This window comes from Trichechus manatus, unplaced genomic scaffold (assembly GCF_000243295.1).
Source record: "Trichechus manatus latirostris isolate Lorelei unplaced genomic scaffold, TriManLat1.0 scaffold00056, whole genome shotgun sequence".
NCBI lineage: Eukaryota > Metazoa > Chordata > Mammalia > Sirenia > Trichechidae > Trichechus > Trichechus manatus.
Window position 1 is genome coordinate 7,850,008 of NW_004443992.1, and position 18,376 is coordinate 7,868,383.

General features: G+C 40.2%; 1 protein-coding gene across 1 annotated transcript in view; it reads left to right on the top strand.

The window, feature by feature from the left end:
* The window catches only part of AOX1 (aldehyde oxidase 1), a 98,131-nt gene that overhangs the window by 27,001 nt on the left and 52,754 nt on the right, over positions 1–18,376 (top strand). Inside the window, exons 5-16 of the mRNA XM_004378205.2 lie at positions 831–957; positions 1,611–1,672; positions 3,292–3,381; positions 3,985–4,065; positions 4,849–4,993; positions 5,341–5,433; positions 6,609–6,760; positions 7,337–7,430; positions 8,755–8,864; positions 9,534–9,718; positions 10,870–11,032; positions 12,705–12,797. Coding sequence (XP_004378262.1) covers positions 831–957; positions 1,611–1,672; positions 3,292–3,381; positions 3,985–4,065; positions 4,849–4,993; positions 5,341–5,433; positions 6,609–6,760; positions 7,337–7,430; positions 8,755–8,864; positions 9,534–9,718; positions 10,870–11,032; positions 12,705–12,797 — 1,395 coding nt within the window. The remainder of the gene's footprint in view (positions 1–830; positions 958–1,610; positions 1,673–3,291; positions 3,382–3,984; positions 4,066–4,848; positions 4,994–5,340; positions 5,434–6,608; positions 6,761–7,336; positions 7,431–8,754; positions 8,865–9,533; positions 9,719–10,869; positions 11,033–12,704; positions 12,798–18,376) is intronic.

Here is an 18,376-nt window from a genome sequence, read left to right on the forward strand (position 1 = left end):
ACAACTTCCAAAATCGGGTTGTACCATATAAATTCGACTCCAAATTGAAAGTGCTGGGGCAGTGGAAAGGAAAGGCATGAAAGAGAGATAAAGAGAATGGGTCTTTCTTGATGATCTCTGGATTAACAATAGCACTTTGTAAACTCCTATGTCCTGAAGCTTTAGGACCATTGTTGTGATGAGGTGCCATGGAGTTGATTTCCGACTCAGTAGCAACCCATGTGACAAGGTAGAACTGCCCCATAGGGTTTTCTAGGCTGTAGTCTTTACAGGAGCAGGTTGCCAGATCTTTTCTGCTGCGGAGCTGCTGAGTGGGTTTAAACCACCAACCTTTTGGTTAGCAGCCAAGTGCTCAGGAACTCAAGAAATACTTCGAGATTTTTTGTTTTAGTTCTCAGTTTGAATGTAATTTGACACATTTTTTCTAAGGACTTACAGGGAGTGGCCCTTATCTCAGTGCTTCTCAACCCTGACAGTACATTGGAACCGCCTGTGGATCTTTAAAAATGTATGCCTGTGCCCTGTCCCCAAAGATACTAAGTCAATTGGTCTGGAGTACAGCGTGGGCCTTGGAAATTTTAGAGCTCCCCAGGTGATTCTAAAGGCTGAGAACCATCTTAGATGAGGCACAAAGGCTGCGAGGCCCAGTTATCATGGCAGCTCAGCCCAATGAGGGGGAGGCACCTGGGATGAGAGGGTTTTCTGGGGCCTCTTCTCAAACTTGAATGGGTATACAGATTACCTGGAGATCCTGTTAAAATGTAGGTCTGATTCAGTAGGCCTGAGAAGGGACCCAAGATTCTGCATTTCTAACCTTTCTGTGTTTCCAGGAGAGAATCGCCAAGTGTCATGGCACCCAGTGTGGATTCTGCACCCCTGGGATGGTGATGTCCATCTACACACTGCTGAGGAACCACCCAGAGCCCTCTCTGGATCAGTTAACTGATGCCCTTAGTGGTAGGTCATGTGTGGGTACTTTTATTTTGAAATAATAATGATGATGGTGATGATAATAGCAGCTAATATCAGACACCTACCATGTGCCATGAAGTCTCTGGGTGGTGCAAAGAGTTAACATGCTCGGCTGCTAACCAAAAAATCAGAGGTTCAAGTCCACCCAGAGGCACCTTAAAAGAAAAGCCTGGTGATCTTTTTCTGAAAGAAATCAGCCATTGAAAACCATATGGAGCACAGTTAGGACCATGAATTGGAGTCAATGCGATGGCAGCGGTTTTTTTTTTTTTGGGCAGTTGCTTTTGCTGCTATATAATGACTATGGTCTTTTTGTCAACTGAAGTTTAGCTCTTGAATGTGACTATAGACCAAGAGTTTTTGGCTTGAAATCACTGTGTTCTCTGAGCACCTATCACAAGCAGAGGACATAAAACTCTTTACAGAGAGAAAGTACAAATAGCTGAGTTGTTAGACTCTGTCTCAGATTCTCAGTCAAATATCCCAAGTAGCTGATGGAAGAATATGAGTTTGTAGATAAGGTGGACTGAAATATCAAGTAGTGCTCCCTTCTAGGGTGGGATCCTTCTTCCCATCCTGCATTTGGCAAGCTGTGCCTCTCTGTAGGTGATTGACAGAGCTGGGTTTTCCTCCTTTAGGTAACCTGTGTCGTTGCACTGGATACAGGCCCATAATAGATGCTTGCAAGACCTTCTGTAAAGTAAGTAGAAAAAAAACTCCTTATTGGGTGTATTTTCCCCAATGTAACAAAACCATAGGGGTTGTCATGTGTGATTAGGGGAGCAGCCATTGTTACTAACACAGGGCTACTGCTTATCTCAAGGTCTGTAATTGCTGATATTTGATGTTGAGCGGAGTACTTAGCCTCATTCATTGAGCTTGCCCTGGTAGTCACATAATAAGTGCCTAAGCACTTTGACTTTGGTCATGGTCATTGCTTCATAGGGGTTTCTCCTGACCTGTTCACCTGGTACCCTGTGTGCACGCCCCTTCATAGTGTCTGTTTCGCTGTGGTGCACTTGACTGTTCGCTCTTCTTTATCTTCACCAGACTGTGGGCTGTTTGACAGCAGAGACTGTGTACTTCCAGGACCCTTCACCATGCATTAACTGAGTAGCAACTCAGTAGATACTTGTTGGGTGAATGAATGAACAGACAACCTTGAAATGAGGGCCATAAGATTGCCCTTTGGAAATTAGACTATGAGATCAGTACATTATGGATCAGAACAAGATAATGAGAATATGAGTAATACTTGTTAATATCTACTGCTAATATTTATCTAAAATATTGAATATTTTACATATTAAATGTTATTCATACCAGCAATTAATAATTGTTAAATTTAGTATTTATTACATATAAGGCTCTGTTGTAAGATATTTACATATTTGAACTTATTTAATAATCCCTGGTTATTATTCAAAGTTTTTGAATAATAATTTTGAATTCAGAATTTCTTATAAGCTCTTATTCTTTTATTAGAAGTTAGTTTGGCTATACTTAAGTGCAAATGCCTTTCTTTCATGACATCTAACAATACTGATTATTACGTGCCAACCGGCAGTCACTTATTTAATACTAGAATCAGCAATAAATTCTTTTTATTTATTTATTTATTATTGTACTTTAGATGAAGATTTTTACACAACAAATAGTTTCTCATTAAACAGTTAGTACACGTATTGTTTTATGACATCGGTTAACAACCCCATGGCATGTCAGCACTCTCCATTCTTGACCTTGGGTTTCCTATTACCAGCTTTCCTGTCCCCTCCTGCCTTCTAGTCCTTGTCCCTGGGCTGTTGTGCCCCAGTAGTCTCGTTCTTTTTTATGGGGCTAATCTTTGGCTGAAGGGTGAACCTCAGGAGTGACTTCATTACTGAACTAAAAGGGTGTCCGGGGGCCATACTCTCGGGGTTTCTCCAGTCTCTTGTCAGGCCAGTAAGTCTGGTCTTTTTTTGTGAGTTAGAATTTTGTTCTACATTTTTCTCCATCTCTGTCCAGGACCCTCTGTTGTGATCCCTGTCAGAGCAGTCAGTGGTGGTAGTCAGGCACCATCTAGCTGTACTAGACTCAGTCTGGTGAAGGCCATGGTAGTTGTGGTCCATTAGTCCTTTGGACTAATCTTTCCCTCGTATCTTGTTTTCTTCATTCTCCCTTACTCATGAAGGGGTGAGACCAGTGGAGTATCCTAGATGGCTGCTCACAGGTTTTTAAGACCCCAGATGCTACTCACCAAGGTAGAATGTAGAACATTTTCTTTATAAACTCAGCAGTAAATTCTTGTTTTTTTTTTTTTTTTTTTTCACCCACTAGACTACTGGCTGCTGTCAAAGTAAAGAAAATGGAGTTTGCTGTTTGGATCAAGAAGTAAATAAATTGCCAGGATTTGAGGAAGGAAGTAAGGTCAGTGAAATGTAAAAGCTTTATAAGGTTTTCTCAGGACATCACCAACAGTCAGCTGACTCTTGAGAAGAATAAGTGGCTGTCCAAGTTGACTAATTTGAGGCGTATCAACATGTCCTGTCTTCTAATCTTACTCTACCTCTATCAAAATAATAATAATAATCTATCCTAGTAACTTGTCCTTCTTTCTACATATTACTCCTGTTCAAATACAGTCATCTATGGGAGAGAAAGTACATTGATCTCTTCTGTGTCTTAGTTTTAAAAAGCCATTTTCAAGTCCTTTTTGAAGGACCAGAAGTAAAGTGGAGATGTCAGGGAGATGGAAGAGCAGTGGTAGGAGAGGTAGAAATTCCAGAAAATGTTCTTGTTCTCAGCTGTGTTGGGTGCTGCTGACAGACTACCTCCTCTGCTGTCTCTAGACTCCAAAGAAAATGTGCAGGGAGTTATATAGGCTTTGGCGGCCCATTGACATCTGCACTGAGCTGCTAGTGACCAGATCTGTGTTAGAGCCCTTGACTTAGAGCCCAGGTGTGTGGCTGGACAGCTGGGTGGTTTGTTTGTTTATTTATCTATCTGCTTCTGATACTTTCTCTTTTTAAGACAAGTCCAAAACTCTTCTCAGAAGAGGCATTTCTGCCATTGGACCCAACCCAGGAATTGATATTTCCTCCTGAGCTAATGGTAAGTAAGGCACCATTGGACTTGTCCTAGAGGAATCCATGGTGAAATGTCAGGAAGGATATTTTCTTGTGGATCCTCTTAAAAGCTGACTGGAAAATAGGTAATATCCATCTGTCTTCTTAGTCCAAAGTGTGGGACTGAGGCAGAGGTGGAAGAATGATGGTGGAATTACCACAAGGGGACAGTTAAAAGGAACAGATGGTATCTGTAAAAAAAAAAAAAAGTCATAAAGTGACGTCACAACATTTGTAGATGTAGATTTGTTTTCTACTTCCAGTTTTCCTGAAGCTTGTTCTTCTATAGAATGATTTGACAGAATAAGTGAAAATAAAAAGCAAATTCCTTTGAGATATAACAGTTCCAAAGGGAGATTGATGGGAAGAGTCCCCAGAGGGAATATTTTTTTGTCATACTCTAACCCTGAGCTCTGACTCCTAGTAAAGCTCTACTTTTAGGTCAATTTTTTTTTCTTAAGATCTGTATTTCCTTTCTCTACTCCTACAGTAGGAGCCCTGGTGGTGCAATGGTTAGGCTCTGGGCTGCTAACAGAAAGGTTGGTGGTTCGCACTCACCACTTGCTCCACAGGAGAAAGACCTGGCGATCTGCTCCTGTAAAGATTACAGCCTGGGAAGACCTATGGGGCAGTTCTCCTCTGTCCTATAGGGTCGCTATGAGTTGGAATCGATTCAATGGCACACAACAACAACAACTTCTACAATAATAGAGTAGAACAAATGAAAATGTCACAAGGTGATCTTGGTTCCCTATGGCTTTTTCAATAGATGATAGCTGAGAAACAACCACAAAGGACCAGGATTTTTGGTGGGGAAAGAGTGACGTGGATTTCGCCAGTGACCCTGACGGAACTTTTAGAAGCTAAAGTCAACTATCCCCAGGCTCCTGTTGTGATGGGGAACACCTCTGTGGGTATGTAGGACCCCAGAGTCTGCTATGGGGAAACTGAGAGAAGGGCTTCGTGTGTGGGGCCACCTCATATATGGATGTTCTCAGGAAAAGCAGCCTGAAATAGCATTTTTAACCCATTAGACACTTTCCAGGTCAATCAAATAAATAAAGCTTTATTGCCCCTCCCTGGAGCAGTGCACAGATTTGCCCCCATGAGGGCTGTTCCATAGCAAATCTGCAGCAACAGCTTTATTTCTATAAACCTAAACTGCTCTAAAAAATTTAGCCCGTTGTTTTTTGTTTTTGTTTTTAAGGCAGTAACCCCCTTTATCCTAGCCTTCATCTTCTTTTTTTTCCTAATCCTTTAGGACCTGACGTGAAATTTAAAGGCGTCTTTCACCCAGTTGTTCTTTTTCCTGATAACATTGCTGAACTGAGTGTTGTAAAACATGCATGTAACGGTGAGTACTTAAGGTCACTGTTTTCTTAGTTAAAATGCACTAATCAATTTATTTCCCCTGCCCAGCTGACAAGCAGAAAAAGAATCATTCCTAATTATAATATACAGAGGGATTCTCTTATAAGAATGATAACATTCTGGAAGGAGGTTTGAGGGAGAGTGCTCTGTCATTATACTAGATACTAATTGTCTGAACAGTCAGATTTTTACTGAAGAATGTTTTGTGGCTGCAGTGTCAGAGAAGTGTATCAGTCACTGAATGAAGGGTACTGTGCTAGATGCTAGATGGAAGATAAAGATGACTGGAACACATTGTTTGCTCTCCAGAAACATAATAGTAAGCAAAGCAAGTTTATATAATGAGCAACTTACAGATTGGCTTTTCCATTTGCAAGGAAAATTGACTTAATGGCAATGAGAGGCAATACAAATGTGGGTTTGGAGTGTAGGGTCTAGAGTCTAATTCTTTTTTTTTTTTTAATTTTATTTATTTTGTTGTTGTTGTTGAGAATATACACAGCAAAACATGTACCAGTTCAGCTGTTTCTACATGTACCATTAGTGACATTAATTACATTGAGTTGTGCAACCATTCCCACCCTCCTTTTCTGACTTGTTCCTCCCCGATTAACATAAACTCACTGCCCCCTAAGGTTCCTAAGGTTTCTTTAGAGTTGCTGTTGTCAATTTGATCCCATATATATAAAAAAAATCCAAATCAAACCCGGTGCCATCAATCAATTCCGATTCATAGTGACCCTAAAGGACAGAGTAGAACTGCCCCATGGGGTTTCCAAGGAGTGCCTGGTAGATTCAAACTGCCACCCATATAGATAGTAGAGTCTAATTCTTGACTATGCCATAAAATAGTTGTAAGAAGTTCGGCAAGTTACTTAACTGAATCTCAGTTTCTTCATCTATGAAATGGGGCTATTAATATCTTATAGTTTTATTAGGATTTGAGGAGATTCTGTAAAGCATTCAGCATAGTGTTTGACACAGTGAGTGTTCAAAGAATTTAGCCTCCATCACCTCTATCACCTTCATCACCACCATCACCACCAATAAGCAGGGCAGCATGGTACTCAGTATAAAGATTCCATGTTTGCAGCTCTGATCCAACCAACATTTCTAGGTCAGTAGTGATTGCATTGTGTTACTTGCAAATCATTTCAGGGCTGACCATAGGTGCTGGCCTCAGCCTGGCTCAGGTGAAGGACATCCTGGCTGACGTGATCCAGAAGCTTCCAGAAGAGAAGACGCAGACATTCCAGGCTCTCTTGAAGCATTTGGGAACTCTGGCTGGGTCACAGATCAGGAACATGGCTGTATGTATTTGGTGACAGTAAACTCTCTGGTAGGTGTCCCTTGGGTGACTGTTCCAGGTGAATCATGACATTGTCATTCTTCTGGAACAGACAAAAAGAATAGTGTCCTAAAGCCTTGCTTAATATTTACGTTAGCACTTTTGTTTTGGTAATTACACTGTTGTTGTTGTTAGGTGCTGTCGAGTAGATTTTTGACTCTTAGTGATCCCATGTGACAGAGTAGAACTGCCCATAGGGTTTCCTAGGCTGTAATCTTTACAGGAACAGATGGCCAGGTCTTTTCTCCCATGGAGCCACTGGTAGGTTTGAACCTCTGACCTTTTGGTTAGCAGCTGAGTGCTTAGCCATTTCCCCACCAGGGCTCTGTGGTAATTACATTCCAAAAAAAAAAAAAAAAACCCATTGCCATCGAGTTGATACCAACTCATAGCGACCTTATAGGACAGAGTAGAACTGCTCCATAGGGTTTCCAAGGAGTGACTGGTAGATTGGAACCGCTTTCAGTTAGCAGCCAACCTCTTAACCACTAGGCCACCAGGGCTCCTGGAGTGAAAATGACTCATTATTTTTAAAAAGACTTTAGGAGGCCACGTCATGAGCAGGCATCTAGATTCCGATCTGAATCCCCTCCTGGCTGTGGGCAATTGTACCCTCAACTTGCTATCAAAAGGTAAGTGGCAGCTCCTACTTGGGAATTACTAAGCCTACACTTCCTACCGTTTTTCCTCTCTGTGGTAGCAGGAAGTCCAATTTTGAAAATGACTGTTCCCTAGAATATTAATAATTCTCTCTGACTTTCTGGATGCTGGTGAAGTTGGTCAGTCTGGTCCTCATTCCACACACTCCTAATCTCTTCATGTCTTTCTTTTTGTGACCTTGTGTTAGATATTTTCCTATGCTGGTCACCATACATTGAACATGCTTATGTTGGTCAGTGTCTAGATGTGACCTAAGTGGTGGAGAGAACTATCCGCTGTCGAAAACTTTTGGGCCCTTTTGTTCAAGACATTCTCTAGATAGTGTTCTGACACCCATATCATGCTGTGGGCTCATACGTAACTTATAGTTCATGGAAGCCCATAGGTTTTTTTCTGTGGAACAATGACTGAATTTCATTCTGTATTTATTTACTTGACTTTATTGTTTTTTGAAACTAAGTCCAGGGCTTTTAATTTATCTTACTCCAACTTGTTCAGCAATTATTAGGAAGTTCTAATTAGTCTTTCCTAAAATTTTTTTTCCCCATTTAAAAATATGGACTAGTTTTCTGTGACCTGCATAGTTAAATACCCGCTCCTCACATTATCTAAATCACAAAATTATCTTAGGGAGGAAGATTTGCATTCAGAGTTTTTAATTTAAGTAACATCCCTTAAAAAGTTCATACAATGAAAACCAGGTTTCGTCATGTGACCATAGACATTAAAAGCTTACTTTTCATCCCAAAGTACATTTTGTTACAGCTTTAAACTGTCCTTCCCCTAATATATTGATTAAAGAACCAAAGTTCTTTAGGTGCTAGAAGAAAGTATAAACAAACAAGACAGTGTCTCACTAGTATACAAACTCATTAAAGACAATTTGTTTATTTACTTTTGTATCCCTGGTACCTAGCAGAGTTCCTGGCTATAAACAATTAATGTTTGCTGAATGACTTGATCCATGTATCCAAAGAGATAATAATATCTACCCTCTAATTACAAAGCTCAAAGTGAACTGTACTGTTCAGGAAGGGGATTGCCAAGGTCCTGTTCTCCCTGAAACTCCAAGCTACTCTCCTAGATTATTTTTTATTTATAAGCAAGGAAGGAAAAAAAAAAAAAAAAGTAGGGCCTAGACTGGAAAAAAACATTGGAAGATGCCATTATAGGGTACTTCTCCCATACAATCAGTTTCCCATACAGTCAATTTGGTAGAATTATTTCCTAGGTGTGGGGAGTTTGACTTTTAATAGATAAAATAAATTCCAGGGAAAGCGTGATTTCTTTCTGCAGAAGGAGAGCGGCAGATTCCTTTAAATGAGCAGTTTCTCCGAAAGTGCTCCGACGCAGATCTTAAGCCTGAAGAAATCTTGATTTCAGTGAACATTCCCTACTCGAGGAAGGTGAGAATGTCCTTCTTTCAATTTCCTGGTTTTACCTGGGAGTCTCCAGCTTGTTTAATCTAACACATAGCAAGTTAAGAATGGGTGTTGAGTGTTTACAGGGAAGATAAAAGCCCAACTTTAGGAAATGGTACAAGATCATTATTTTAAGAGGAATTGTGAATAGTTACCTTTTACTAGTATTATGTCTCCCCTATTGTTTCTAGAATCAAGAGACTTTCTCTGCCATTCTCTCTCCATCTCTCTCGCTCTTTCTCTCTGACTCTGTGCCCCTTACTCTGAGGTTACTTTCTAAGAGATTTTTTAAAATTTCTCATAATTCCTTTCCCTAAATAAGACTTGAAAAATATATCTCTGCCTCTTGGGGTTTGAAAGAAGGCTAAAAAGCAAACAAAAATGAAAAAACATTTACAATAGAACAGAGTGGAAAGAACAAGGGATTCAGAGTCAGACAAATGCAGGTTTGAATCCTGATTTCAAGACCTACTGTGACTTTGAACTGCCCATGGGATCACTCCGAATCTTAGGTTCCTCGTCTGTAAAATGGGAATAATCAGGCCTGCCACGGAGGGTGTGAGGAGCACCAGCTGAGGCAACATGCATAAGCTGCCTAGTGCTTAGTTGGTACTCAGTGTGTTTCTATGTGTGGCATTTAACTTTTGCTTTCAGTGGGAATTCGTGTCCGCCTTCCGACAAGCTCAGCGGCAACAGAATGCACTAGCGATAGTCAATTCAGGAATGAGAGTCTTTTTTGGAGAAGGGGACGGTATCATTAGAGAGTTATCCATCTTCTATGGAGGCGTTGGTCCAACCACCATCTGTGCAAAGAATTCCTGCCAGAAACTCGTCGGAAGGTATGACATCATATCCTTAGACACCATCAAGTAATGGAGCAGCTCTTTTTGTGGTGAGATATAACAACAAGAAGAAAAACGCTTACTTCCTTTCTATTTAATGGCATGGATTTCCAATAAGATTTCATGATTATGTATGATTATATTTCCATATGTCTTGATTTTAGTGAATTCTGAAGCAGGCATTGTATAGTATGTGTCTGTATGTGTGCGTGTGAGAGAAAGAACAGCTGTCTCCCAACAGAATGACAATTTACTATAATGAAAAATAGATTATGTGAATTCGTTCTGTAAGAAATTGCTGAATACATTAGCTTAACTCAAGTGTTATAGCTGTAGGTAATACTAGTAGCTAATACTTCTTGAGCATTTACTAGGTGTCAGATACCCTTTCCAGAGAAGTAATACCAAGTAATGGTATAAACTTGAGTCAGAGTGTTAACTTGAGCAACACTGCCAGGGTCCTAATCTCAGCTCGACCTCTGTTAACTACGGGATCTCAGTCAGCCTGTGGTACTTCAGTGTCCTCATCTGTCAAAGGAGGATAATCATATCTACCTCATAGGGCAGTTGAAAGGATTAAATGAGTGAATACACCTAAGGTGCTTAAAACAGAACCAGGTATGCAGTAAACGCTCTGGTGATGTAAGGGTCAGTTTCTCCTGGGATGAGGACTTTACGTGGTTGTCATTTCTTTCTCATGACCATTCAGTGAAGAAGGTTCTACTGTTATTCCCCTCTTACAGATGACAAAGTGATGAGGCCCGGGCCAGACACCTTGAGAGTCCTGGAGCCCTAATTAGAACTCAGGTTGCCTGGCTCCAGAGCTTGTACTCTTATTTCCTGCATTAAACTGTAGCTATTTGCCTTACAGAGGCGCCCTGGTGGTGCAGTGGTTAAGTGCCTGGCTGCTAACTGAAAGGTCAGAGGTTTGAACCCACCAGCTGCTGTGCGGGAGAAAGATATGGCAGGCTGCTTCCGTAAAGATTTACAGCCTTGGAAACCCTATGGAGTAGTTTCTACTCTGTCCTATAGGATTGATATGAGTTGGAATCCACTTCATGGCAGCAGAGATTTGCCTTACACATTAGCTGAACTTGTGGAGTGGTGAGTTCTTTGAGGCTAGGAGACTTCTCTGTTGACTCTCACAGGTGCTGGAATGAAGAGATGCTAGACGCAGCTTGCAGGCTGATTCTGGATGAAGTCTCCCTCCCAGGCTCAGCGCCTGGTGGGAAGGTGGAATTCAAGCGAACTCTCATTATCAGCTTCCTCTTCAAGTTTTACCTGGAAGTGTCACAGATTTTGAAGAGGATGGTAAATGGAACTGACCATGTATTAGCTTTCCCAGTACTGGGGACCATGGTGACACCCAAAGTGGAGACAACAACCCCTGCCAAATATCTATAGAATGTAAAGCACAAGACAAAAGGAGAAACATAGGCTTGCTGGGCATACATCAGGCTGTCTGTTGATGGAGTGGGAGTTCTGGAAAGAATTACAAGGAAAGCTCAGAATTGCATGGACTTTAACACCACTCAGTTGTGTTTCTGACCTGTTGTTTTTTTCGAGGATGGGCAGAGAAGTTGTTAATGACTCAGACATATTTACCCTCAGGAAAGCATTTCCTCCACTTGTTGAAGCTTATCTTCACACTTTTGACTTTCCTCTCTAGATTCAGCTTCATTTCTCTCACCTATAAGATGGAAGCCACTCCACATGGTTACTGTGAAATGAGTCATTGTAGAAAGGGGCTTAATATGGTTCCTAGCACTTCAGAGGGACGTAATGAAGACTGCATAGTAGTATTTGTAATAGTAGTAGTAATAGTCCAGGCATTCTCTTGCCTGGTTTCACTTATGACAAACAAGTGGAGTTCCAAGATTGTTGGCTAGGGAGGTACGTGACTAACAGAATTTCTCTGAATAATTTCCTAGACCCAAAGGGAAATTGAACCATATTGGCCTCATTAACCCCATGCTGCAACCAGCTGATTAAACTAGACTAGAAGCCAAGAACACTCTTCATGTGATAATAGACATTAGTATGACCACTTTAAATAAGAGACACAAAGTTCTTTCTTATTATTGCTCTTGAGGGTATCTTCTCATTATAGATGAGAACAGCTAAGAACCAGAAGGGTTATGTCTTATGGTTGAGAATGGAAGCTGGAAAACATGTATCAGTCTACTTGCCACCACTTAATCAAAAGAGAAAAAGGAAAGCCAATTGTAAGCTTGCCCAATTAAGAGCAAACTAATGCAATTTCTTGGTAAATTAAGTAATATAATTTAAAGCTTCCACAAGATAGATGTATACCTTCAACTTTCTCTCTTTAAAAATAATAGCCCTTGTTGATTTTCATTTTCTCTTAAAAATTTTTAAATTACAAAAAATGGTCATTAGATGTATCATTCAAAGTCTTGTATAAACACCAAAATGACCCATTTCCTACAGGCTTAAGAAGTGTTCTTCCTGGGGACCTGGAATGCTTCCTTCTGTAGGGCAGAGGCAGGGGCAGGGATGCAGCCTCTGCGTTTTCCTTTCTACCTGGTTGGTTAGGTGGGGCAGAGCAGAGATGTATGCTCATTTGCAGTGGTGTCCTTTTGCTCTGATATTTTCTTGATTTAAGTAATTTTCTTCCTTTCTATTTTATTTACTTAGCTTCTATCTTTCTGTATTATTGGTTTATAAGTCATCAAATCATTTGGGAAAGTATGTGAGAGGATCATAAGAAATGTGGAGATGTTAGAAATCAGTGATATACTATTTTCATTTGGCCCTTCACAATAGGGATAGTATGTATGTACCCTTCAGAGTATATGTTCTCGAGGCCAGGGAGCTGCTTGTATCCCCAGAGTACTGAATATGGCGAATACTTCATATTGCTCGACTTAAGAGTAGACCATGCTTGCTAAGAATCACATGTTCCTCCATTCCAAAGTCATTCTAGCACATTTTAAATATGTTCAACCATTGTACTTTTCAGGACCCTGTTCACTTTCCTAGCCTTGCAGACAACTATGAAAGTGCTTTAGAAGATCTTCATTCCAGACATCACTGGAGTACATTAAAGTACCAGGTGAGTGGCACTTTTTTTAAACTCCAAAGGCCTGGACTGTAGCTCCTTCACCCGAACAATCCCACTTGTCTCTCAGGCTTTATAGACCCAAGCTTCCCTCTGGTGAACTCACAGCCTCCGTTAGTGTTAATTAAAATTTTAAAATCACGGAAGAATTGTGACTAAAAACAAACAAATACAATGGTAATTTTAAAGAAAAATATCTCTGTTGATCTTGAAAGTTATGTGTTTGTACTATGACCTTGTGCCATCGACATGAACGAGCTGGCTAGCTTGCCACACGTTTTCTGCTCTTGGTATTGTGGAGTTGGGGCACAAACAAGGCCACATTCCATGTCAGAGCTGGAGGGCTGCTGTGATTTCATTTCCAGAGAAGCAGGAAAAGCAGACCCTGTAGGTTGATAAAAATGCAGTAATTTTTTTAAAAAATTAAGCTGAGGATTTGTTTTGTTTGGATAGGGAGATATTTTGTCTCCCCCAGCCCCTGTTCTCCAAGTGATTTTTCTGTGAGGTACATCTTAGAGTTGACTCAAACATAAGACCTGAGAACTATTTTTGAGCTCTCCTAATGAAGGCTGAATATTAGAACAAAAGTCCTTATAACTTACAAATGAAATTTTCTTCCACAACACTGGAAAAATATCATCTGAAGTCATCCTGTTGATAAACTGGATACGATTCAATATGCTTTTCCTTGAAATCATTATAAAAAAAAAAAACTTGACCTTGAGAGTTTTATCAAGTCAAAAACATGAAGAAATTTTTTTAAAGCATCAGTGCATTGAATCTATTGTTGTATTTTGTTATAAAAGTGTAAATTATGTTGTAATGAACATCGAAGTTGGTGTATATGCCTTGAGATTTTAAGTTAAATATGTTCAAAAATTGAAATATGCAAAATTCCATTCAAAGTGACCATTTTGAAAGTTAAAAACAGCTTCGCTTTTTTTTTGTGTTGTCTAAAATATGGCAGCTGCAACTGTCTGCACATAAATATCCAACCAAGTACATATCAGTTTGATAACAAATACATTTCAGAAAGGAACAACAGCGGCAACAAATTGTTGGGCATTCAAATCATCACAAAGCAAATTGATAATGTAGTGCTTAACTCACCATTTTTCACATAATTATCTTGAAAGGGAGTTTAAGTTATTATAGTTCAAGACAAAGTTTTAGAAACAGTGTCTCTCCCACACAGACAACTTTCATTTTTTTGTCTTTTCTGTACTTAAGTATGTTTTCTTTTTTCCATGCACACAAAACTGTTCACATTGTTAGAGCAACATCAGCACTGATGATGATCATTTTCCCCCCATATCAGTGCATTTTCTTTGAAGCATTTTGACACAGCTTCAAGAAATCACTTGTTTGAGGGGACAACATTCTTTCTTCTGTAGTATCTTTAGCCACATACAGAGCAAAAGAGTAATCAAGTACAACTCCTTTCACCAGTAGATTCGTTACAGTGATTGCAAAAAGAAAGTGTTGTATCTTCAATTAAAGTAACCAATTTTGTATTTGACTACAGAATGTAACAGAGATAAATTTTGGAAATTCTTCTCAATCTTTTAGCAGGCCTCACACAGCAAGGTTTTGCAGGACTTTTTTCAATGCTATGACTTTTTTTTTTAATTGTACTTTAGATGAAGGTTTACAGAACAAATAGTTTCTCATTAAACAGTCAGTACACATATTGTTTTATGACATTGGTTAACAACCCCACGACATGTCAACACTCTCCCTTCTCGACCTTGGAGGACCTTTTCTTGGGGTGAAAATATGCATAGCCAAAGTTACACCATTTCAAAAGTTTCTACATGTACAATTCAGTGACATCAATTACATTCTTTCAGTTGTGCTGCTATTCTCACTATCATTTTCCAAATTATTCCATCACCGTTATCTTCAACCCACTGTCCCCTAAGCTTCCCATCAGACTTTTTGAGTTGCTATTGTCAATTTGATCTCACATAGATAATTCTTTTTCTTTTTTTGTACCTTAGATGAAGGTTTGCAGAACAAATAGTTTCTCATTAAACAGTTAGTACACATATTGCCCTATGACAATGGTTAACAACCCCACGACATGTCAACACTGCCCCTTCTCAACCTGTGTTTCCCTGTCACTGGGTTTCCTGTCACCTCCTGCCTTCTAGTCCTTGTCCCTGGACTGCTGTGCCCCATTAGTCCCATTTTGTTTTATGAGGCTGTCCAATCCCTGGCTGAACAGTGAACTTCGGGAGTGACTTCACCACTGAGATAAAAGGGTGTCCAGGGACCATACTCTCGGGGTTTTTCCAGACTGTCAGGCCAGTAAATCTGGTCTTTTTTTGGTGAGTTAGAATTTTGTTCTACATCCTTTTCCACCTCTGTCCAGGAGCCTGTATTGTGATCCCGGTCTGATCAATGCTATGACTTTATTTTCTACAGTTAAAAGTGATGTGTCATAGAAAACTCCCACAGCCATTACAGATGTCTGCAGATGTGTTTTCTTAGTCTCTAAGCTTAGAAATAACCCAGAATTTTACTTTTCAGGAAGGAAAAAAACTTTTAGGGTTGTAGAAAAAGATGTGGGTCTTTTTTTACGCAAATGTTGTTCAAGTTGAGAGGCCAGCTTATCACTTTTGGGGATATTTTTCAGAGGAAGTTGATCCCTACCATCTGTAACATATAAAAAACCATATGATCTCTGTAGTAGATTGAATGGTGACCCCTACCCCCGACCCAGAAAAAAAGATATGTACTAGTCCCAACCCCCAGTATCTGTGAGCGTGAACTCATTTGGAAATAGGGTCTTTGCAGATGTAATTAAGTTATGGATCTTGAGATGAGATCATCCTGATTTTAGAGTGGGCCCTGAATCCAACAGCTGGTATCCTTATAAGAGGAAGGAGAGAGAGATTTGAGACACAGAGAGACATAGGGGAGAAGGCCTTGTGAAGACGAAGGCAGGGATTGGAGTTGTGTTGTCACAAACCAAGGAATTCCGGAAACCATCAGAAGCTGAAAGAGGCAAGGAAGGATTCTCCCCTAGAGCCTTCAGAGAGAGTGTGGCCCTGCCAATACCTTTATTTCAAACTCCTGGCCTCCAGAACTGTGAGAGAATAAATTTCTGTTGCTTAAGCCACCACGTTTGTGGTATTTGTTACAGCAGTTCTAGGAAACTATTACAATCTCCAGCTCAGCTTCTCAAAAAAGAAGAGAACTATTGAGAGCAATGAGCTATGTCAATGGAACTGGTGTGTGTTGGGGCTGCTTCAAATCCCTGCTCATGCCTGAACCCTGATATGTAGAATTTTCTCTCATTTTCCTATACACCCAATGCTTAATGTCCATCTTTATTAAATAGTGCCTGGGTCAATTTCTAAATTATTTTTGTTGGCTTTCTTCTGGTTTTTGTAGCTTATGAAGTCAGGATAAACTCAACAACAAAAAAAAAAAGCTTCATCAATAATTCTTTTTTTTTTTTGCACTGTACTATAGTGACTATAAAATTGAAGTTTATATTCAAGTCTAACAAATAGGAATATTAAAACCAGTAAATACTTAAAAGTGAGGAACCTTAACTGAGAGAGAGTATGCAGTAGGGATGTCTGAAAATATTCAGTAGTATATGTCTTATAACAAGGTAGTTGTAGAAATCACTCTACTTTTTGCATATAATCATCGGTCAAAATTTAGTTGACATTTTAATTCTGGTCACTTATACTATGAAGATAATAGTTTTGGTTGTTTTTTGTTTTTTTTTTTCCAAATAATCAGTAATAGTGCTGGGCACATTTTCAAATTGCACATGCCACCCTCCTCTCCTCCTGATATTCTAGACCTTCCCCTAGCTGGAGAATCTCTGATCTCCCTCAAGCTGGAGCTTTATTTACTTATTTTATTATTATGATTTGTTTTAGTTCCTCAGGTAGTTTGGCAATGAGTCAGGACCACTATTCTCAATTTGCTTGTGCAGCAGAGAGCATCAGAGAACTTTATTTTTAGCAGCTCTGGTCACTTAAAGTTCTCCATTGTAACCATGGCCCTTCTGCATTCATGGCCTTTGATAAATTAAATCCAGTGTTCAGAAGGAGAAAGAAAGCAATACCTCTGCATGAAAAGAAAACATGCTGGTTGATCAATAGGATCCCAAACAACCTGAGCTTTCCCCGTTGATTCCATAGAGCAGCGACCTCGGAGCATTTTTATGAGACTAGGAATGACTTTGGAACCGGAAAATCCGCAGCTGTAATTTAACTGAGATACCTTCTAAGATGGATTCAAATGTCTCATTTATTGACAATATGTCCTGATCATAACTTTTCAGACTGCACATTCTGGTATTCAAATAAAAAAGTATATAGCTTTTCTTTGCTCAGATGCCTTACATTATACTGATTTGGAAATAGGTCAGCTTCTGTTTTTTGTTTTTACCTCCCAGTATCGGTTTTTAACTTGCTTTCTCTTCCTCCTGCTGAATGATGTAAACCAGTGCTGTGAAGCTTGTCTCAAGGAAGGAGTCCCTACCTAATCCAGGGCTAAGGGGTGACATAGTGAACTGCAGTGAGGGGCAGCAGATGGGGCAGGAAATGGAGGCTTCCTTAGCTTTCTCTGGACCTCCCATCATGCATCCCAGCATGCATGGGACCTCCCAGTTATCCATCCCATCATGTATCTGTCGGGTATTAGCACTGTGGTGGGCCTGACTGTATGCCTCTCACCTCCAAATCTTCCAGAGAAAGCCCCTGAGAGTCTGGCCTCAGCCCTAACAGCAAACACAATGCTGACTGAGTTGTGGACAGGGTTGTCTATCAATGCTTAACAGGCAGCCCCTTAGTCAGAACTCTAGACCCCACAGCTGAGAGTATTCATGTGTCTGCTTGGCTGGCAATTTCCCTGGAGTTTCTACCCATACTCTCATCACCAGCCACCTTGGCAGTACAGCCTTCACCCTGGCCTCTGAGCTTTGCCTACATCACGTGTCTTAACCTGATCTCCTGCTTTCTTCATACCTCTGGTAATTCTTCTCCAAACACCCACTGTATTAGTCTCCTAGGGCTGCCGTAACTCAATACTACAATCTGAGTGGCTTATAAGAATAGAAATATATTGTTTCGCGGTTATGGAGGCCGGGAGTCCGAGATCAGGGTGTTGGCCGTGTTGATTCCTTCTGAACCGTTCAGGGAGAATCAGTTCCATGCCTCTCTCCCAGCTTCTGGTAACCTCAGGCATTCCGTGGCTTGCAGCTGCAACGTAACTCCATTGTTACATGGTCGTAGATCACAGGTCTTTCTCTCTGTGTCTCTTTTCCTCTTTCATGGGTTCCATTCAGATATGGCCTCTGATATGATCTCATGTTAACTGATAACATCTTCAGAGACCCTATTTACAAACAAGGTCACATTCACAGGTACCAGAAGTTAGGATTTCAACATATCTTTTGGGGTACACAATTCAGTTCATAGCACCCACACAGTTAAGAAATCTAACAATTCCCATATTTGAAATACAGAAGGTGACAGTATGTTTCTTCTTCTCTACTGTAGTTAATGGAACGTATTTGCTTTAGAACCAGAACTTTCTCTAAGAAA